The sequence below is a fragment of the Humulus lupulus genome, chromosome 1 (genome assembly GCF_963169125.1).
Source record: "Humulus lupulus chromosome 1, drHumLupu1.1, whole genome shotgun sequence".
NCBI lineage: Eukaryota > Viridiplantae > Streptophyta > Magnoliopsida > Rosales > Cannabaceae > Humulus > Humulus lupulus.
In genome coordinates this window covers 179,787,204-179,809,118 of record NC_084793.1, presented here as the reverse complement: position 1 = coordinate 179,809,118, position 21,915 = coordinate 179,787,204, and the positions used below count along the sequence as shown (strand labels likewise).

At 33.7% G+C, this 21,915-nt stretch overlaps 1 protein-coding gene and 1 non-coding gene across 2 annotated transcripts; one reads left to right on the top strand and one right to left on the bottom strand.

Annotated features, from left to right (window-relative positions):
• Positions 1-4,312: 4,312 nt before the first annotated feature.
• Positions 4,313-4,419, top strand: LOC133813032 (small nucleolar RNA R71). Its single transcript, XR_009884080.1, has one exon. It is a non-coding gene; the product is annotated as a small nucleolar RNA R71 (small nucleolar RNA).
• Positions 4,420-18,831: 14,412 nt separating this feature from the next.
• LOC133825130 (uncharacterized) lies at positions 18,832-19,383 on the bottom strand. The gene has a single exon (XM_062258119.1). The coding sequence runs from the start codon at positions 19,381-19,383 to the stop codon at positions 18,832-18,834; it is 552 nt and encodes a 183-aa protein (XP_062114103.1).
• Positions 19,384-21,915: the final 2,532 nt, after the last annotated feature.

The window sequence follows — 21,915 nt, the reverse complement described above, 5'->3', positions numbered from 1 at the left end:
ACCATAGTGGCAAGTCTGGTGCAACGTTCCCTGGCGGAACCTGGTGTCTCAGAAGACGAATCTCTTCCTCTTGACTTTGAAGTCTAGCTTTCATATCAGCAAGCATCTACTACCAATGCTCAGGGATTGGCGGAGGGTTCTGACCCTGGTTATCATCTCTAGCCTCGATCTCAGTGCCACTAGTTGAACTGATCACCTTGGAGGAATAACTCTTCAAGTATATCTGTAATCAACGACTCGACTAATCAGACAATGATAACATGTTTTTTTTTTTAAAAGTCACCCCACAGTCCAATGCCAACAATCAAGAAAAATATGCAATCATAATGCTAACAAGCATTCCAATAATACGAACATACATTAGCAATGCTAATATGCCTTATCATGTACACATAACAGTCAAGGGCCAACCCCGATCAATATATCCCATGCTTCCTATTAAACAAGAAGATAAGGCATATAGCAGTCAAATATATAATCACATATATAGTTACCAAACCCTGAGTCGAGCTTGTCTTTATCATCAAGTGTACATGCCCAGCCAGTCTTCAGGAACCCTTAAACCTAAACGGCTCTGATACAAATTTGTAACGCCCTGGATACACAAGACCATTACACTGTGTATTTTAAATAGTCCTGGACTTGCTAATCAAGTCATTTGGATGTAAACTTGTAACTAAGGGTAATTCATGGATTAGAGTTTAAATATTTTGATAATAGGAATAGTGTTTTCATTAAAAAAAATTTGAGTCTGTACATGAGATCCCAAAAATAAGTGTTTACAAGGCACTTACAACTCAAAAAAAAAATTACAACGTAAGCCGGCCTAAGCGGCAAAATCAAAGTTTTTCTCTAGTCCCTGTTGATCCCTCGGCCGTGGCAGTTGAGCAGCTGCAAATGTACACACTGCCCCTAAAGCTCTCCAACTCATGGTTGTGTTGTAGATTTTATAACTACGCAAGTATACGTAATCACAATTTGTAATAAATCTCGATAAGAACGAGTATCGTCCCACAAAGACTGATTTATCAATTACCAAATAATTAATTTCTAGTTTCTATTTGGCTAATGAAAACTAGATTTGTGAAATTTGAAAACAAGAAAACAGAAATAAATGAAAATTTCATAAATCAAATAATAGCAAGAACACAAGGATTAAATTCACTATGAAATAATTAGGAATCCTAATCTTCTCTACTATCCACTCTATTATTCTTTAATGCAATTACTACTGAAACTCTTCTCACTGAAATGATAAGCATGTAAAAGTGTTAACTATTCGAGTTAAGAAATAGAAAACTCGACCTAGTGTGAATTCCTTATATTTATATGGTCAATTCAAACAATAGGAAGCAATGAATACAACCCTAAATCACATAAACCAATTTGAAGCAATGAATACAACCCAAAATCACATAAACCAATTTGATACGCTCGTTCTAAATTGAAATCTATGTCTATTCAATTTTAGCATATTCAAATCTCACTTTTCAGATTTTGATTCAAATTCATAAATCGTATGTAAAAGGTGCGCAGTCAATCACATACACAATAAACACAAACTGAATAGATTTCAGATTAAGAAGAAATAGATAAATGCATTAAATCATAATAGAGTTTCAAGAGAGTCAATTAGAAAACCTAAACAGAAATTTAGTTCATAAACATGACTAAATCAAACATAAACATAGAATTTAACATAGTCTAAATCAAAAGATAAAGAAAAAGAACTATAGGTTTTTGTTTCTTCTCTAACCTCCTTCTTGCTTAATCTGATCTCCTCCCTTCTAAAAATGTCATTAAGGAAGCTTTTATAGTCCCTAATTAATTCTACATGAAAAGACAAAATTGCCCCTAAGAATTCCCCTAAATTCTGCTTCCGTACGGACTTTTGCGTTGGGGTGCCACGAGATAGCGCTGAGGCGCTATAGATAAATTGCAAAACATGCTCTCTGGAAAGCTGATAGCGCTGGGGTGCTGAAATGTAGCGCCTAGGCGCTACAACCTGCATTAATTTATGCTCTCTGCTACTTGACACGACATTTAACTAAGATAAAACTCAAACAACAACAAACACAAAACTAACAACACAACACAAACACACAAAATAATAAGACTCCTCCCCCAAACTTGATTGACGCATTGTCCCCAGTGTGACATAAAAAGAAAAGGAGAGAAAACTTACCAACGGTCCAGCTAAACATCATCAAAATGGAGGTGGCAGAGGCAATGATTGGAAAGTCCAGTTTATCTCAAGCGCTGTAGCTCAAAATAATAGTTTTATTTTATTTATTTATTTTTCATGTATTTCACGATTCAAAAATTACAAACTAAACTAAAAATTACTAAAAATAAAATCTAAACCTAAGAACAAAATTAAAAAGAGTTTAATAGAAAATAAAATTACAAACACATAAAAACTCGAACTAAAAATAACATTGGGTTGCCTCCCAAAAGCGCTTTATTTAACGTCTCTAGCTGGACGCTCACTTCTTTCATTAAACTTCAACTCGGGTCAAGTCCACCCCGCTCATTCTTTAGAGCCATAGTGTCATAAGCAAAAACTCATCTTTTGATGTTGCTAATCATCAAAGCCTTCCATCGCTCATGTAGCCTTCGAGCCTTCCCACTATAGAACTGTTTCAAACAATGACGAATTGCTCGACTACCAATTTCAGCATTGGTTTTTCTCTTGGTGGTTTCCAGATTACTACCACCACTACATATCACATCCATTTTAATCCATTTTACAACAAGTTGGAATATTAGTTGCTGTGAAAACATAAAATGTTACCTCTTCGTTTTGCACTCGCAACTTCAACTCCCCCTTTTGTTCATCAATTAGTGCTCTCCCTGTGGCTAAGAATGGTCTTCCCAAAATAATGGGAATGTTTGCATCTTCTTCCATATCTAGAATAGTAAAATCAACAGGGAAGATAAATTTACCAACTTTAACTAAGACATCCTCAATTACTCCACGAGGTTGCTTAACAGAGCAGTTTGCCATTTGTAAGGACATAGTTGTGGGGCGAGCATCTCCCAATTTCAGCTTCCAAAAAATACATAAGGGCATCAAATTAACACTAGCCCCTAAATCACATAAGGCTTTGGTCATAACAGTATATCCTATTGAGCAAGGAATCGCGAAACTACCTGGATCTTTAAGCTTAGGAGGTAGTTTCTTCTACAAAATAGCACTGCACTCTTCAGTAAGTGCCACTATCTCATAATCCTCCAACTTCTTTTTCTTTGACAATATTTCCTTCATAAACTTCACATAACTTGGCATTTGTTCAAGTGCCTCGGCAAAAGGTATGTTAATGTGAAGTTTTCATAAAATGTCTAGAAACTTCAAAAATTTATTTTCAAGTGTCTTCTTTTGATGTCGTTGAGGATATGGAATCTTGATGTGGTGCTCATAACTCACTGGTGACTGCTTCTTCTCAAGATCTTCAATAAGCTCTTCTTCTACCTTACCCTCATTCTCAACATCAACCTTTGGTGCAGGTATAGACGTCTTGACTGGCTCTTCTAACTTCTTCCCACTCCTCAAAATATTGCATTGCATTGTTCTTTAGGATTCACCTCTGTATTACTTGGAAAATTTCCTTGAGGCCTACTTTGTAACATATTTGCCAACTGACCAACTTGCCTCTCAAGATTCTTGATGGATGAGCGAGTTTCTGTCATAAATTGAGATTGAGAGTTGGTCAGAGTTAACAATGCAGCTTGTAACTCATTTTTCTTCTCTTGAGCAACAGGTAGTACCGGTGGTTGTAACGGTGCTTGAGGTGGAGCTTGAAGCATAGGTTGTTGAATTTGTAGAGGACCCTGATTATTTCTCCATGCAAAATTAGGTTGATTTCTCCACCCTTGATTAAACGGGTTGGAGAATGGATTATTAGCTTGCCTATTGAAATTTCCCATCATAGTCACCTGTTCCATGGGAATGGAGTTGTTCATCTCAACTACCATGCACTGCTCAAATGGGTGAGGACCACCACAATTATGACATACCGCTTGGATTTGCATCACTTGAGTAGCAATAGAATTTTGTTGCAGTTGCTTGGTCAATGATGCGACCTGAGCAGTGAGAGCAGTAATAGCATCCAACTCATGCATACCAGCTACCTTCTTATTTCTATCTTGTTCACTAGGCCACTAATAGTTATTCATGACCATTTCTTCAAGCAATTCATAAGCCTCATTAGCACTCTTGCTCATGAAAGCACCACCTGCTGTAGCATCAATAATGGTGCGAGTCGTCCCACACAAACCGTTGTAAAAATAATGGACTAGCATTTATTTTTCAATCCCATGATGAGGACACTTCCTCAAAAGCTCCTTAAACCTCTCCCATGCATCATAAAGAGACTCTCCATCAAATTGAGAGAATTTTTTAATTTCTCCTCTTAACTTTGCAGCCTTGGATGGAGGGAAAAATTTAGCAAGAAATTTCAAAGCTAATGCCTCCCATGTAGTGATTGAGTTGGCTTGAAGAGAGTTCAACCAACTTTTAGCTCTATCCTGCGGTGAGAATGGGAACAATCTCAATCTAATGGCATCCTCGGTGACCCCATTGTATTTAAAAGTTCCACACAGCTCCAGGAAATTGGCTATGTGTGTATTGGGATCCTCAATAGGGAGACCACCAAACTAGACAGTAGACTGGACCATTTGCAGAATCATCGGCTTAATTTCAAAATTATTGGCTGCAACTGCCAGCGGTTGGATGCATGATTGTAATCCAGTAACAGCGAGAAGTACATAGTCTCTCAGTGTGCAAACTGCTGGCTCAGTAGGGACCCCATTCAACAAATTGCCCTGATGTCGGGCCATCTCTGCTAACCATTTTTGCTTTCTGTTCTGTCTGCAAGTCCTCTCAATTTCAGTATTAATTGGCAAAAGATTAACAGTCCCTTGACGTCGCATACACCAATTGACACCTGGAATTAAGATTCTCAAACACAAAAGTTAGAGACAATTAACACAGAAAAACCAAATTAGAATAAAAATTAATTGTATTGGTATTAATAAAAATCAATCCCCGGCAACAACGCCAAAAACTTGTTACAGATTTTATAGCTAAGCAAGTATACATAATCAGAATTTGTAATAAATCTCGATAAGAACGAGTATCGTCCCATGAAGACTGATTTATCAATTACCAAATAATTCATTTCTAGTTTCTATTTGACTAATGAAAACTGGATTTGTGAAATTTGAAAACCAGAAAACAGAAATAAATGAAAATTGCAGAAATCAAATAATAACAAGAACACAAGGATTAATTTCACTATGAAACAATTAGGAATCCTAATCTTCTATACTATCCACTCTATTATTCTTTAATGAAATTACTACTGAAACTCTTCTCACTGAAATGATAGGCATGCAAAAGTGTTAACTATTCGAGTTAAGAAATAGAAAACTCGACCTAGTGTGAATTCGCTATATTTCTATGGTCAATTCAAACAATAGGAAGCAATGAATATAGCCCTAAATCACATAAACCAATTTGATACTCTCATTCTAAATTGATATCTTTGTCTATTCAATTTTAGCATATTCAAATCTCACTTTTTCATATTTTAATTCAAATTCATAAATCGTATGTAAAAGGTGCGCAGTCAATCACATACACAATAAACACAAACTGAATAGATTTCAAATGAAGAAGAAATAGATAAATGTATTAAATCATAATAGAATTTCAATAGAGTCAATTTGAAAACCTAAATAGAAATTTAGTTCATAAACATGACTAAATCAAACATAAACATAGAATTTAACATAGTCTAAATCAAAAGATATAGAAAAAGAACTCTAGGTTTTTGTTTCTTCTCTAGCCTCCTTCTTTCTTAAGTTGATCTCCTGCCGTCTAAAAACGTCATTAAGGAAGCTTTTATAGTCCCTAATTAATTCTGCATGAAAAGACAAAATTGCCCCTAAAAATTCCCCTAAATTCTGCTTCCGTACAAACTCTAGCGCTGGGGCGCTGAAATGTAGCGCCTAGGCACTACAACCTGCGTTAATTTATGCTCTCTGCTACTCGACAGCGCTGGGGTGCTAATTTTACAGAATAAAACTGAACCTTATTTTGAATAGCTAGCAGTGTTAGCTCATCGTATTTTGATCATAACTCCTTTGATACAACTACGAATAGAATGATTCAAAAAAGCTATAGAAAGCTAAGCGAAATATCTACAACTTCTATTTCTACAAGTGTTTCCAGAAAGGGAAGAAATCATGGTCAAGGCTTGAAGTCTCAGACTTGCGTTATAGAGCATAAACGACATGTGTTGAGCATCTTCAATGTAATATTTTCCACACATAATGTCTTGAAACTCCACAATCAACACTAAATCCATCTTATTCATCATATTTAACATGTTTCATCTCATTTCACTCCATATTATGTACTTGGCCATTAAAACCTGAAACAAGAAGAAAACAAGCATAAATCTGCACTAAACAATCTTTAATAACTAAAAACATAACATAAAACAATCTCTAAAACAAACCTAAAATGAACCTAACAGGCTGGTCCAAATTTCCCTTTCCCTTACCTGCACCACATAGCACTCGTAAGCAACATAATATAAACGATACGCTTAGCTGTAAAAACCTTCTCAAACAAACACATAATTAAGTTTAGCAATCAACGAGTTAGACAAGTGCAATCGACACTTCTGAATATTTGAGTGACGTTCAGGCCCGACTCACTCAGGCCAAGTTCTCAGATCTTATGGCCAACCCTGACTCGCTTAGGCTAGGCTACGTTCCGCACGCTTGATGTCGGCCCTGGCTCCCTTAGGCCAGACTTTCAGATTAAATATAATCAAACGTATAGATTGTACAATACACAGTCAAATGCAGCATATACAAGCATTCCTAATCGAATAATCACATTTATAACCATAGTCATATCCATTTACAAAGAATCCAAGCCCCGACCACAACCATGGTGTCGTTTTCTTACCTCGAGTCCTGAGCAAATAGGTATGGCGATCCCAAGCACGATTCTTACTCCTGAGCCCTAGCGGTATTGTAAAACGCCCTAAACTACTACTATATAATAGGTCATCAAACTCATAAACTTATTTAGTGAAAACCACATAACATATGAAAGCCAGTAGGACCTTGCTAAAACATGCAAGTTGGGCCCAATAGTTTAAAATAAAAATAAAAGTTCTCAAAGTTTAAAAATAAATATAGTTCAAGTCCCACTGATAAGATTTGAAACCCAAAAACCATAACATCTTTCTTTAAAAATTGGTGTTTAAGTTGATCGTTTATTCGCCCATAGGATACCCCCATGCCATACACACTGTGACGTCGGAACTCCCCACATCACAACGCGTGCCAAAGAGAAACCCTATTTATTACCTGAAAAGGAAAAGTAAGGGGTGAGCTAAAAGCCCAGTAAGGAAGTACAAACAACAAACAAGAAAAACACGACAAAGGCATAATCATATTGTAAGACTCGTACAACGTTATATCCATACCTTGCCATACATCGTACTTAACGTCATCATCATACATCATACATAAACGTTATCATCATACATCATCGTCACACATCATACATCATTCGTATATTCAAGCATCAACATCATAAACATCATCGTCACATCCTTGTGAACATAACCCCCTCTCTTGTCCATGTCACATCTTGAGGTAAACAGGAGGCTTTGGTCCTTGTATAACCTCAGCGCATCCACCCTATGAGTTACGTCATACCTTAGTAACTCGAGTTACGTCTTATATCATTAGTAACCCCTTTGTTGTGTCGTGTTCAACACGCTAACAACCATTCACTTTTTCATACAGCATACAAAGAACATGCAATCCAGTCATACCAATACAAAGGAAATACACGATTCATCAAATTCATCACATCATCTCAAAATAGCATTGCATACTTAATATCACATGGTACGTCATCATACATAGCATATATCCTCATACAAACCAATCTTACAGTTTCATAGTATAAATAAAAGATTCTATCTAACTTCCTTACCTCAGGTCCGAGCAAAGCAAAAATGGAACTAACTTCACAATGAGCTTATAATCATAATCAAATGGTATTATTTGGCATCACATGAGATTTCTCGTGCCCAACACATATACCCCATGTGTGCACGGGCCATGTACACATGGTGCAAATTACACATAATTTCCAAACATGCACATTTTTCACATAGAATCACAAAAAAAATAATGTCAATTCTACTATTATCCATGCATGGTTTTCAAGTAAAAAATTTATGGTTGAATAATAAGCATATATTTGAATGTAAAAGTGTATTTGCATGCGACATGCATACGTGGGAGCGTTGTTAAAAAGTGACATTAAAAACGATAATTTCTACACGCGTATTTCTAACTTTTTCAAATAAAAGATTTAGCAGCATGATTTCTTCGGCATTATTTATTTCTTTTACATCCCTAAGTTGATTAAGCCTCTTAAGACCTTATTTTTATTTCATAAAAATAATTTATTTAACCATTTTCTTAGCTTCTCAAAAATAATAAGCTCATTTATTATTTTAAATTGCATAGAAAATAACAAAACTTGAAATTATTTAGAAGTACTTATAAATTTCATGTTTCCTTTAGAAAATAACATTTTCTTTTAAATTAACAAAATTACAAGTTTTGTGTGAGAAAATATAATTTAAGTATGGAAAAATATATTTTTACTTGTATTATTTAAGACTTAATTTACGTAGTTTAAACCCATATATATGTTAAACAAAATAATTATTTTTAACTTATTAATCTAAACTTTCAGCAACTATTTATTTTGTTAAAAGTCACAAGTGAATTTAAACTCAACATTTTCTTATTTAAATGTAGAGTCCAAGAACTTTACTTAGCTAAGTTAGATAGTAGTATTATAGTAATTATAGTATTATCTTTATGACTGTGGATTTTTGGTTCAGATCGGGAATTATTTGGACACTCATAGTAGTACTTGTAGACTTTCTAAGTTTAACCTATAGTTTAAGAATATTAATGTTAACCTAAGGTTTGATTAATATGGCTGATATTGAGGATAATATTTATTATACTATAAGGTTTAGATAAGAACCAATAGGATTTTAAGCACATGTTATGTATGGGTGATTAAGGATTAAGTATTTAGAGGATTAAATTTAATAAGGGTAAAATTTGAATGCTCTAAGGTCAGTCAGCAGCTTTGAAAACGTTTGAGGGCTTAGTCAAGGCTGTTTACTCAATTTGAATTAAGCTAAAAATGTGTAATTTCGTGTTTAAATAATCAGCGTATGCCGATATATCGCAGCTATAGGGGGCGATATATCGCAGCACGTAGATACGGAAAACACGAAACGATGCACGTTTGCCTCGGGCATAATGGTCCAGGCGATATATCGCCTATAGGGGGTGATATATCGCCTCCTTCAGCATATTTTGAATGTTTTTGAAATCATTTTCCATTCAACCCTTCAACCTCTTGATAAGTCCAGCATCTTTTTGAACGAGTCTTCAGCCTCTGCTGAACGACAATTCAAATTATTTTCACTTAAAAAGCCATTATTTTTATTCAAGTTAAATGAAGATCCTTTCATTCCTAAACTCTATAAATAGGACCTAGTACCCAGCCATTATTCATCTTTTACTCTAAGTTCAGAGGCTGCAAGTTGCTAGGTGAGTGTGAGAGTTTAAACACTTGGGTTGGGAATCATAAGCTTGATCATCATAAGCTTATCAAAACACTTGTGAAGTAAGATTTTATAGTATTTCGGTTCAAGGTTTAGATTGGTCTTACAAGTCTTCAAGGTATTTCCACACTCTAGTTCATTGGTATTATTTTCTTTAAGTTCTCATAATCTTCTACCAGCCTTCTAACCTTATTCTTATTTTGGTTAGGAAATCTAAGAACTTGCACATAAGTTTTTGGTAAGTATTTTCTCAATGGTTTAGTCCTTCCATTCCTTTCATTTCTCTTCTTCACTATACTCACTCTTTTTCAAATGGTTCTTAGGAGTGTTCCAAAGTCCTAACTCTGTCCTTTTATCCCGGTATTTTTGGTAAGGAAAATATGATAGAATTCATATGTTATATGTTTTATATGTTTTCTTATGTTATGAAATATGTTATGATATGTATGTTTGTAGGCTTGGGCATATGACCCATATGACTAACAAGCCCCAAATAGATTATGGGCATATGACCTGCTTAGCTAGTAGGACCCCACTAATCTAATGGGCATATGACTTGTTTAGTCTATGGGACCCAAAGTAATAATGGCCATTATAGTATGTGTATGATATAAGTGTTATGTTATGTTTTTATGTTTCTTATGAAATTTATGTATATGAACTATGTGTTAGATTTTCCTTGCTGGGCATTAGGCTCTTTCCTTTTTGTTTATATGTGCAGGAAAATAGCTATAGTGGTGGGTAAGGTTCGTGGATGCTTGGGGAATGTGTATCGGTGATGAATGGATTCAAGGAGTCGGGAGTTCGATTTCGAGGATGTAGTCTTCATTTATGGTTTATGTGTATTTTTCCGCACCTGTTTATGTAATCTCTTTTCATTTCAATTAAGATATGTTTTCTTTTTAAAACAATGGGATCCCATATCCTGCTTTGAGTTTATGTAAGTTTATACATTGTTTTTTACAAGTTTTTAATAAAGTATGATCTTTTTCACTTGTAAGTTCTATTAAAGATTAGGGTCTATGTATAGTTTTCGTTAATGGTCCAAAGTCTAGAATAGTTGGGTAATTACATTAAAATAAAGAAAACTACACTTATTAAAAATGTAAAAATTCATGGTTACATCTAAAAATATCATTTTAATATATACATAGGATAGGGTATTAATTTATTTCAACATACACCATTATTCCTTTCATTTAAAAGACATTTCTCATTTTTATCCAAAATTTTCAGCAACAAATTAAACACTCAAAAATCATAAACTTGGAATTAAAACTTATATTTTCTTCATAAAATATAAAAACAAAAGTGTAGGTATTAATTTGAGTAAAAATATCATTTTAATGTGAATTAAAATACCCTTTTAATTTCATAAAATCAACATAGCATTTGGAACACCACTTATGCATGCAAATCATTATTTCACCAAATTTTCTCACCAATTATACATAGAAATCAGCAAGCATCTCAACATGAAATTCATCTTTTAAATCATGCTTTTCAAAACTCATACAATAACCTACATGCTTAATCAACACAATTCCAAACACAAACCCTAGCATGCACCTATTAACATATTATCACCCTAAGAAAGAAACTCTAACATCATTTAGATATTTAAATCATAGGCATATCTCAAGATCAATCATGCATAAGACATGCTACAAGAAACCCTAGGCCGAAACCCACAACATGCTTCCATTCCTTATTGTTTTCCGAAACCCTAGAAATCCCTAGCATGTTTCTAACATGTATATGTGACACAAAATAAAACAGCACAACATGCATCAAACCCTATAGGCTGAAACTCACATGACCTAAACATAAGAAATACCAAAAAAAAAATCTCATTCACATCCACATGGACTCTAAAATTTTTCTACACCCTCTTTTTTTTAGTACTTTAATATTACCATTAGCATGGAATAAATTAATAAAACCATCTTAAATCATACACACAAGGCCAAAATGCCCTTAGTACCATTACAAAATTATACCACCAACTTTTCGTGCCTTTGAGAAAATAATATATTAGGTTTATAACAAAAGCATACAACAAGAATCCTTAGCATATTTCAATGAGGAATAATCTAAATGTATAGAAACAAACCATAGGAAATTCCCAATATGTCCAAAACCATAAACAAGATTTTTCCCATGATCAACAATAGAACAATGCTACAAACCAACCACATAAGATACCAAGCCACACGCCTAGGTCAAATCCTTCATGCATCAAAATAAAAAAAAACATCAATCCATATAACCCAAGAAAATATAATAACAATAGGACTAAAGGCTCATTACCTCTCTTGATTGTAAAATCAAGAACACAAAATATTCACCACCTCAACCAACCTCTAGGGATTCGAAACCCACAAAAGAAAAACAATAATATCAACCTGAATACTAGAGATTAAACTAAAAAAGATGAGGATATAGAGGAGATGATTTAATTCACTAAAAAACAAAGACACTCACCTATGACTTCAAGGTTCTCCTCTTCTCTTCTCCTTCTTTCTCTTCTCTCTCTCTCTCTCTCTTCTCTTGCACGCCATCCCAAGGAGCAATATGCTCTTCTATTTTCTTTTTTTCCCTTTTATCTAACCCTAGAGAAAACTAGCCTAATGGGAATGGGTAAGTTTTCTCTTTTAATTAGTTTCATTTATTTATATCTTTATGTGATTTTTCTCTTGATTGTAGGAAAACAAATAGTGTATAAAAGATGACAACTCTTTTCTTATTTTAACTATAAGCATCCAATCTATTTTATTTGATATAAAAAATTGGGAATAAAATATTTCCCTTTTCCAAGCCTTAGAATTTAAATCCATAAATTTAGCCTTGAACTTGCTTGATTGATCATTTTCAAATGTCTGCCATTTAGCACCTGGATGGACTCCAAGAGTGGCTATGATAGCATCTAGGTCTGGATCCTTTTCTAATTGACTAAACTCATCATCGAGGGTGTCTTGGAGCTTGTAGAATTTGTTGATAGCAGCAACAGAGTAACTAATAGGAACGCCATGAACTATGACTTTATTGTTAGCTCGCTCCACAACATTTGCATAAAATTCGCGAACAATAGGCTGGACTACCGCTTGTGGCTGAGAGCACAAAGTTTGCCATTCTCTTGTCTCTATTCGTACCATAAGAGATGGGAAATAAGTCATCTCTAAATCAAATCCTCATTCCGTTACCCAAGCTTTGCCTTTCACAGGGGCTATTCCCACTGATGATTGTCTCAATTAAGCAACAGTTGTTGTAGAATAGTGGTAAGTATTCCCGCCTATCACGCTGGTGACCCGGGTTCGATCCCTGGCAACGGCGCCAAAAATTTGATGGGTGTTGTCTCAAATTTAATTATTATGTTCTTTTCAGTATTACCAATTATATCAGTATAACAGTAAATACGAGTCAAACCCATAAGGACTACGTTCAAATTATTATTCAAGAATTAACAAAGAAAATTAAAGGACTAATTTTTTTTCTCAAATTGAAACTTAAATAGCATAAACATAAAAACAATAATGAGTTGATATTACATTTTAAAGAAACAGTTAAGAATCATTCTCCAACCTCCACATTCATTCAAGACCAATAATAATAAACATTATTTTGATTTCCCAATTAAATTATTAACCCCATAGATAACGCTGAAGCAGCCAATTATCCAAATCTCCGAATTACAATTAATCAAGGTGAAACGCTCAATAATTAAATCTTTATACCAAGAAATAGATCCATGAAACATGTAATCTATTTATCCTAGGAATAACATTAATTTATGTGGAAACACGTTAATCTAAGCAACAAATAAATTTAGCATATAATTCCTTTAACCTTTGGTTCTAAACTTCATCACAATCATTAATACCTATGACAATACTATCAATTGCAAATTATCACATACACTTAGAACCCTAAACTATTAGGTGAATAGTAATTCTAAGATGATAGTAGAACAATGCAACATCCTAATTATATCACATAATCCATAACATTAACCATAGAAGAATAGAAGCAATTGAACATTGGAGAAATCAAGAAATAACATTCATTATTGAAAATCAAGAATTCATGATTTGGGTTTTGAAATAACCCTTAATCTAAAAGAAGATTACTCCATAATTACAAACATAACCAATAACATAATCATAATTGAAATTAAAGAGTTTTAAAGAGAAGAAGAAAAAACTAGTTTGATGTAGGAAAGATTGTTGTCCTCTCCTCTCCTCTGTTCTTCCAATCTCCATAATTCGTAATTAAAAACAAATGAAAACCCTAGCCCTAAAACTCTTTATAAACCTCTTAAAAATATATTTAAAAATAACATAAAAAATTTAAATCATGTTGACTAGTCGTTGCCCGAAAAAGTAGTGGTCGCAGCCAGTGTGCCTCATACTTGATAAATTCATCTTGAGTCATGGCCTGGAAAAGTAGTCGACGCGGCCAGTGCACAGTGTCTCTCAAAAATTCGTATTTTAGCCGCTACTTGAAGAAGTACTCGCCGCGGCCAAAACTTGTTGTTTCCAAAATCTTAATTCCTTTCAATTAGGTTGCGGCCACCACTTCTTTGTGTCACAACCAACACTCCAAATTTCATTTCACTTGATTTTGTAAGTCGCTACTCAAGCTTCATTCACCGCAACATCACCATATATGCTTAGAGACTTCAAAACACATTAGAATTACATCTCAACTTCATCTTGTAACTCCTTTTTGTAGCCTATAAATTATTAAACCAAAATTGCATCAAATATATCAGTTTTATCAACAAAAATTATAACTTAGCTTAAATATTGAGAACTTACAAAATGAAGCTAAAATCTCTTAAAACACCAAATTAGCATCATCCAAATACGAAAGAACTTGCAAAATATATATATATAACAATGAATTTATGAAATTCCCCCACACTTGAACTTTGCTAGTCCCTTAGCAAACAACTAAAACTAAAATAAAAATACTAAAAATAACGTCAAACAAAAAAACTAGATTCAATTAAGCAACAGTCTTGTTGAAAGTGATGATTGTCTCAAAGAATCACACAAATATATAATGCTAGAATAAATCAAATTACATTTTCATTAGAAATTCAATCCCAGAGTGAATCACTACTTAAATTCAATCTCTATAACCTCATTCACAATCAATCTTATCCACTTAGATGTATCAATATCAATCCATGCATGTCTATTATTTATATATATGTGTCCCTTGTATAGAAAGAACTTCTCATGAAAGAACATTCACTCCATAGACATTGACCAATTATTTACCACTAATATAAATACACATAATCAAGAATCAAAAGGTCTTTATAAGCTTGTAATGTAAGGCTAAGGTTAGAGGTAGATGAAAAAGTTACATTTAGGCTCAATTCACACCATAGCATACCTTTTTTTTCTCTAATATTTAGATCCTCCCACAAACTTCCCATACAAATCTATAATAAACAATCTTTTATCTTCTTCTTTTCACATTGATCTCACTATTTCCCTCATACTTGTTCTTTTGCAATATAAATATATATATATATTTGAAATTTTTCATTGCAAACTCTTTTTTTTTCTTTTTTTTTTCAATTCACATTTCATAGGGAAATAGGAGATCCTTTACATTCAGAGCACAACCCAAACAAAAGAATCATTACATAATTTTCCTCCCTTTTTTATATTATCCATCACACAAAATAACATTCACTTATGACTATGGTGCAATGGGTTACAAGAAAGGATTAAAATTTTCAAAGCTGTAAAGGTCTAGCTTCTAGGTTCATAGAAGAAAAGAATAGTCATTGTGGCACAAAATGGAAAACTATGGAATAATATATCAAGGGTAGGCTTGAAATGCTCAAACAATCTAAAGAACTTGCCTTAATCATCTCCCAAACTATGTGCACTCATGATTTCACCTCAAATAATTAATCAATGCTTTCTAGAGTGACAGAGACTTTAAATTTCCAACATTCAAAAAATTGTTTCCAATAAAAATAAGAATTAAAATCGATTATGTTCATAAATTCCAAAATACAAGCTCAGGCTTAAGTAGCAATCACACATGGGTTAAGTACACAAATCATATAGAATTCATAATTATCTAGCACCACGTTCAATACAATCCATAGTTCTCATCATCGACCACTATGTTCAACAAGACCAACACAAGAAAACACTCAAACTAATAAAAAAACATATTAAAAAATGAAAAATAGAAAAAATTACCGAAAAAATAAACCCAACAACAGACAAAATGAAATTGTTCTCTTCCCCCACACTTAAACAGTACATTGTCATCAATGAAACTTATTACAAACAAAAGTAAAAGTAAAGAAAAGGAAAACGAAAATTCCTCAAAATCATGTCACTGGTCAGGCATGTCCATCTGAGCAAGAATGTCTCCTGGTTGCTCCTCATCATGGACGTCAATGGCAGGCTCTTGTGGCACTGGGATCGATGGAGGATATGGCTGCAACCATGTTGGTGCAAGAGGATAATCAGACATGTTGACTCCAATACTAGCTGCATGCATCCAAGAACATAAATCTTGATAACTAGCCCATTCTAACATTCTCTGCTGATGTTCATGAAATTCTGTGTGATGGGCTTGTAAATCAAGGCGAGTGTAATACAATTCTTGCTCCACAGTGCCCAAACGGTTAGTGAGACTCCTCCCTTTCCCAGTTGGAGGTTGAATTGGTGCGGTGCAGAAGAACTGGCTTCAATCTTGTCCTTTGGAATGAGGCAAAGGATGTTGGATTTATCCAATATGTGCATAGGGAACAACAACTCTTCAGTCTCATCCCATACCACCCCAGCTTTAGCACATACTGTAGTGATGAGCTGAGGATGATAAAAGGCATTATGTACATACGCCATGCTCTTAATGATGGAAGACTTAATAACCTTTCCCACATCAATGGATTTTCCTATAACAATAGCATAGATGAGTGCATCATACGCAATATCAACATCGTCGAAATGCTTTGCTAGCATGAGCTTTGCCCCAATGAACCATTGCCAAGCCTTAGAATTTAAATCCATAAATTTAGCCTTGAACTTGCTTGATTGGTCATTTTCAAATGTCTGTCATTTAACACCTAGATGGACTCCAAGAGTGGCTATGATAGCATCTACGTGTGGATCCTTTTCTAATTGACTAAACTCATCATTAGGGATGTCTCGGAGCTTGTAGAATTTGTTGATAAAAACAACAGAGTAACTAACAGAAAGGCCACAAACTATGACTTTATTGTTAGCTCATTCCACAACATTTGCATAAAATTCACGAACAATAGGCTGGACTGCCACTTGTGGCTGAGAGCACAAAGTTTTCCATTTTCTTGTCTCTATTTGTGCCATAAGAGAGGGGAAATAAATCATCTCTAAATCAAATCCTTGTTGCGTTACCCAAGCTTTTCCTTTCACAGGAGCTATTCCAACAAATGATTGTCTCAATTAAGCAACAATTGTTGTAGTATAGTGGTAAGTATTCCCACCTGTCACGCAGTGACCCGGGTTCGATCCCCTGCAACGGCGCCAAAAATTTGATGGGTGTCGTGTGCCGAGTGTCGTGTCAAGTTTAATTGTTACTTTCTTTTCAGTATTACCAATTATATCACTATAACAGTAAATACGAGTCAAACCCATGAGGACTACGCTCAAATTATTATTCAAGAATTAACAACAAAAATTAAAGAAGGGATTTTTTTTTCTCAAATTGAAACTTAAATAGCATAAACATAAAAACAATAATGAGTTGATATTACATTTTAAAGAAACAATTAAGAGTCATTCTCCACCCTCCACATTCATTCAAGACCAATAATAATAAACATTATTCTGATTTCCTAATTAAATTATTAACCGCGTAGATAACGCTGAAGAAGTCAATTATCCCAATATCTCAATTACAATTAATCAAGGTAAAACACTCAATAATTAAACTTTTATACCAAGCAATAGATCCATGAAGCATGTAATCTATTTATCCTAGGAATAGCATTAATTTCTGTGGAGATATGTTAATCTAAGCAACAAATCAATTTAGCATATAATTCGTTTAACCTAGGTTCTAAACTTCATCACAATCAATAGTACCTATGAAAATACTATCAATTGCAAATTATCACATACACTTAGAACCCTAAACGATTAGGTGAATAGTAATTTTAAGATGATAGTAGAACAATGCAACATCCTAATTAGTTGGCCATCTAACAAGATATAACATAATCCATAACATTAATCATAAAATCATAGAAGCAATTTAACATTGGAGAAATCAAGAAATAACATTCATTATGCAAAATCAAGAATTCATGTTTTGGGTTTTGAAATAACCCTTAACCTAAAAGAAGATTACTCCATAATTACAAACATAACCAATAACTTAATCAAAATTCAAATTAATGAGTTTTAAAGAGAAGAAGAAAATACTAGTTTGATGTAGGAAAGATTGTTGTCCTCTCCTCTCCTCTGTTCTTCTAATCTCTAGAATTTGAATTAAAAACTTATGAAAACATTAGCCATAAAACCTTTTATAATCCTCTTAAAAATCTAATTAAAAATAACATAAAAAACTAAAATCGCGTTGACTGGTCGCGACCTGGAAAAGTGGTGGCCACGGCCAGTAGTAGCGGCCTAGAAAAGTAGTGTCCGCTACCAATGCACGATTTCTCTTAAAAATTCGTATTTTGGCCGCTACCTGAAGAAGTACTCGCCGCTACCAAAAATTTTTGTTTCCAAAACCGTAATTCCTTGTAATTAGGCTGCAGCCACCACTTCTTTGAGCCACAACCAACGCTCCAAATTTCCTTTCACTTGATTTTGTAAGCCGTTACTAAAGCTTCATTCACCACAACATCACCATATATGCTTAGAGACTTCAAAACACGTTAGAGTTACCTCTCAAATTCATCTTGCAACTCCTTATTGTAGCCTATAAAATTCTTAAACCAAAATTGCATCAAATATATCAGTGTTATCAACAAAAATTACAACTTAGTTTAAATATCGAAAACTTACAAAATGAAGCTAAAATCTATTAAAACACCAAATTAGCATCATCCAAATACGAAAGAACTTGCAAAAAATATATATAACAATGTACTTATCAGGATCTTATTCAATAACTAAGCCATTCCATAGTCCAGCTTGTTAAGGAAATAGTTCATGGTTAACATAAGAAAATTGGCTCCAAGACTGTTGAGAATGATTCCAACTTGAGTCTTCTCATCTACTATTGCTCCATGCAGCTCAACTTCATGGAAGTAGTTCGTGATCTTAATGAAATGATCACGAACATGGTTGCCAGGTGCCATACAATTTACATACTTCTTAGGAGCCTTGAAACTAGCTTGCGCCGACTTGTGCCCAAACATTTCTTGGAGTTGTTCCATGATGTCGAAAGCAGTTTTGACATCCTCCATCTTGTTCTTTAGCATTTCTGACATGCTGGCGGGCATGTATGCCTTTGCCTTGTTGTTGGCAAAAGTCCAACGATCATACTTTTCCCTCACAGACTTCATGGCGTTCTCTCCAAGAAAGTCTGGTTTGTTTTCAGTCACCACGAACTTCGAGTTGTCGCTGATCAACACTATGTTGATATTATACTTCCCTTTCATGAAGTTCTTGGCGGTTAGTAACTCCTTGGTCATAAGAACGATAATGGGGTTGGAGGCCATTGAGCTACAATCAATTAAAGTAGAAATCAATGCATTGTTCGACAAACATTCATTCATACAAATTTCAGAAATAGCACAACATACAAGCAATGTTCAAAGATAAGTAAATACTAAAAAATAATTATCTCTATATTTCATAGGTATTTCAACTAGCCATAAACCTATGTGTCCCAGTAGGCGAGAGTCACAAATATCCACTTAGTCAAATAGTGAAACATTTCAATTAATAAAACAATCTATACTTTTATTAATTACATATTCGTTCGATCAAAGTAACAAAAACAAATTGTTTCTTACTTTATGAGTTTGACCCACGGTTTTGATTATTATAGACTTAATTCCTATAGTCACCGTAGGGATGAGTCTATAGAAGGTACATTTATAACCATCTATCCTACTAAATTCAACCATGTTAAGAGTCTAGTGAACACCTTCATAGGGAGACAAAATCTAAGCGTCATTAGGTCCCACTAAAACCTAACCTTGTTAAATCAAAGGTGGAGATTGAATTTAGATTTTAAAAACTCATTATTAACTATTTTAGTATTTTATTCTTTTGAAAATTACGAACTTAGGTTTGCCAAATTATTAAAATAATCAATAAAACATAGTTTATAATTTTCCTATTATTTCTAAAATTATCGTTGAAAATTAATTCAAAAATTAGAATTAATTTATTTATAATCAATTATTAGGTCCAACTATAAAGATTAACATAATACAATTAAGTTCAGCTCAGGTAAATGAGCCTTAACAATTCGAGCTTGCATGAAAGAGAGTTGGGTTCAGTATGTTGCACCCACTACAAACGCTCCCTAACTTCCACACAAAGCCCAAAAATACTAGAATATGAACTTACATTTTATTAATTTTTATTCAATTGATTAGGCTCAGTCTAGTAATACAAAGCAAATGGCCCAATCGTAGGATCTTGGAATTAAATTTAGATGCATGCTCCCTATTATTTTTCCAAAAACATAATAGAAACATAGAATCGCATAGTATATATTTAAACACCATATTCGTAAATTAACATAAACACAAATATATATAGAACTTACTAATACACAACGGATTTATTGACTCCTTCCTTTGAATTCTCTAACCTTTTGTCCTTATAGAATGCTATGTATTGCAAGAAATTCAAACCGCTAGAACAAGCACCATGGTCTTTCAAACCTTTCTCTAATTTAGATATAACAAAGGGTGGGTTAAGTCTCAACACATGAGAAGGCAGAAATATGGAGAAAGAGAGGGGTGGCCTAGTGAGTAATTTGACAGAGTTTTCTTTACCTGAATGACTCTTAGAAAATTACTTCACTTAAGGTTATATTTATAGGCAAATGCTAGGGCAACCAAAATAGAGTAGTTACCATTTTTTATTTAATTATTTAATTAAATAAATAAGTGTATAATTGGAGCAATTACTTGCTTACCAAGCTACACATATGGCCGGCCACATAGGGACATATTTGACATTTTGACTTTTCAATTTTGTTTCCAAAATTACCCAAAATTAAATCCTTATTTATTTATTTTAAATAATATTTGATTAAATAATTGTTCAAAATAACTATTTATATTTTGAACATTTATTTAGTTTATTTTACTAATATTAATACTAACTTATTAATATCAATAAAATTGCTCAAATGTCTATAAAACTCTCTTTTCAGTATTTCCAATTAAATCCTCAAATTTTCTCGTATTTCTATTTCTCACCTAATATCAATAAATAATTCACCATTATTTATTTATGTTGACCCAATCAACTTGATATTACTAATTGACTATTAAATCAATTATTTGAAACTATTAGATGTAATTTTACTAGAGACGACATGGGGAACATGGATCCATGAACCCAAGCTACTGTTGTACCCTAATTTCAGCACGAGTCCTTCACTCAGCTCAGGTACAGCTGGCAAACAAATATACGGAGAAATAACCAAGGAAATTATATTTGTTTATTATCCACGTAAGTAACTTCGGTGTTAGGCGTCCTGGGTTTAACCCAAGCTACAGACATGAAGTTTGTAATGCACGAGCTCATGATATTCAAATGGCTGCCGAAGTACGAGCTTGGATAGATATCCAGCTCGTGATAATTCAAATATACTGCATACCCGTAGATCCCCAAAGACTCGGGTACTTTTATACGATTATTTATGACCAGCCTGTCATATTTAATATCCCAGATATTAGGAGATCATTTATTTCATGATCAAATCATATCCTAGTATAAATGGGAATTGTTTGTATGAAATGTAATAAATGTGTAAATCCGTGATTGAATCACGCGGTTACCCAAACCTGTCCATGGAATTTCTCTATAAATACTGAGAATACTGGACAAGGAAAAGGATGATTTATTCTGTAATACTGAAACTCTGCCAAAATAGAGAGAGAAACAGTAATAATATAGACTCGTGAACTAGATGGATTTTAACCACTGAACCACGTAAAAAGATTTGTGTTCTTATGAATTCATTTCATATTTCAGTTTATTCTTAAGCACTAATCAACCTTATT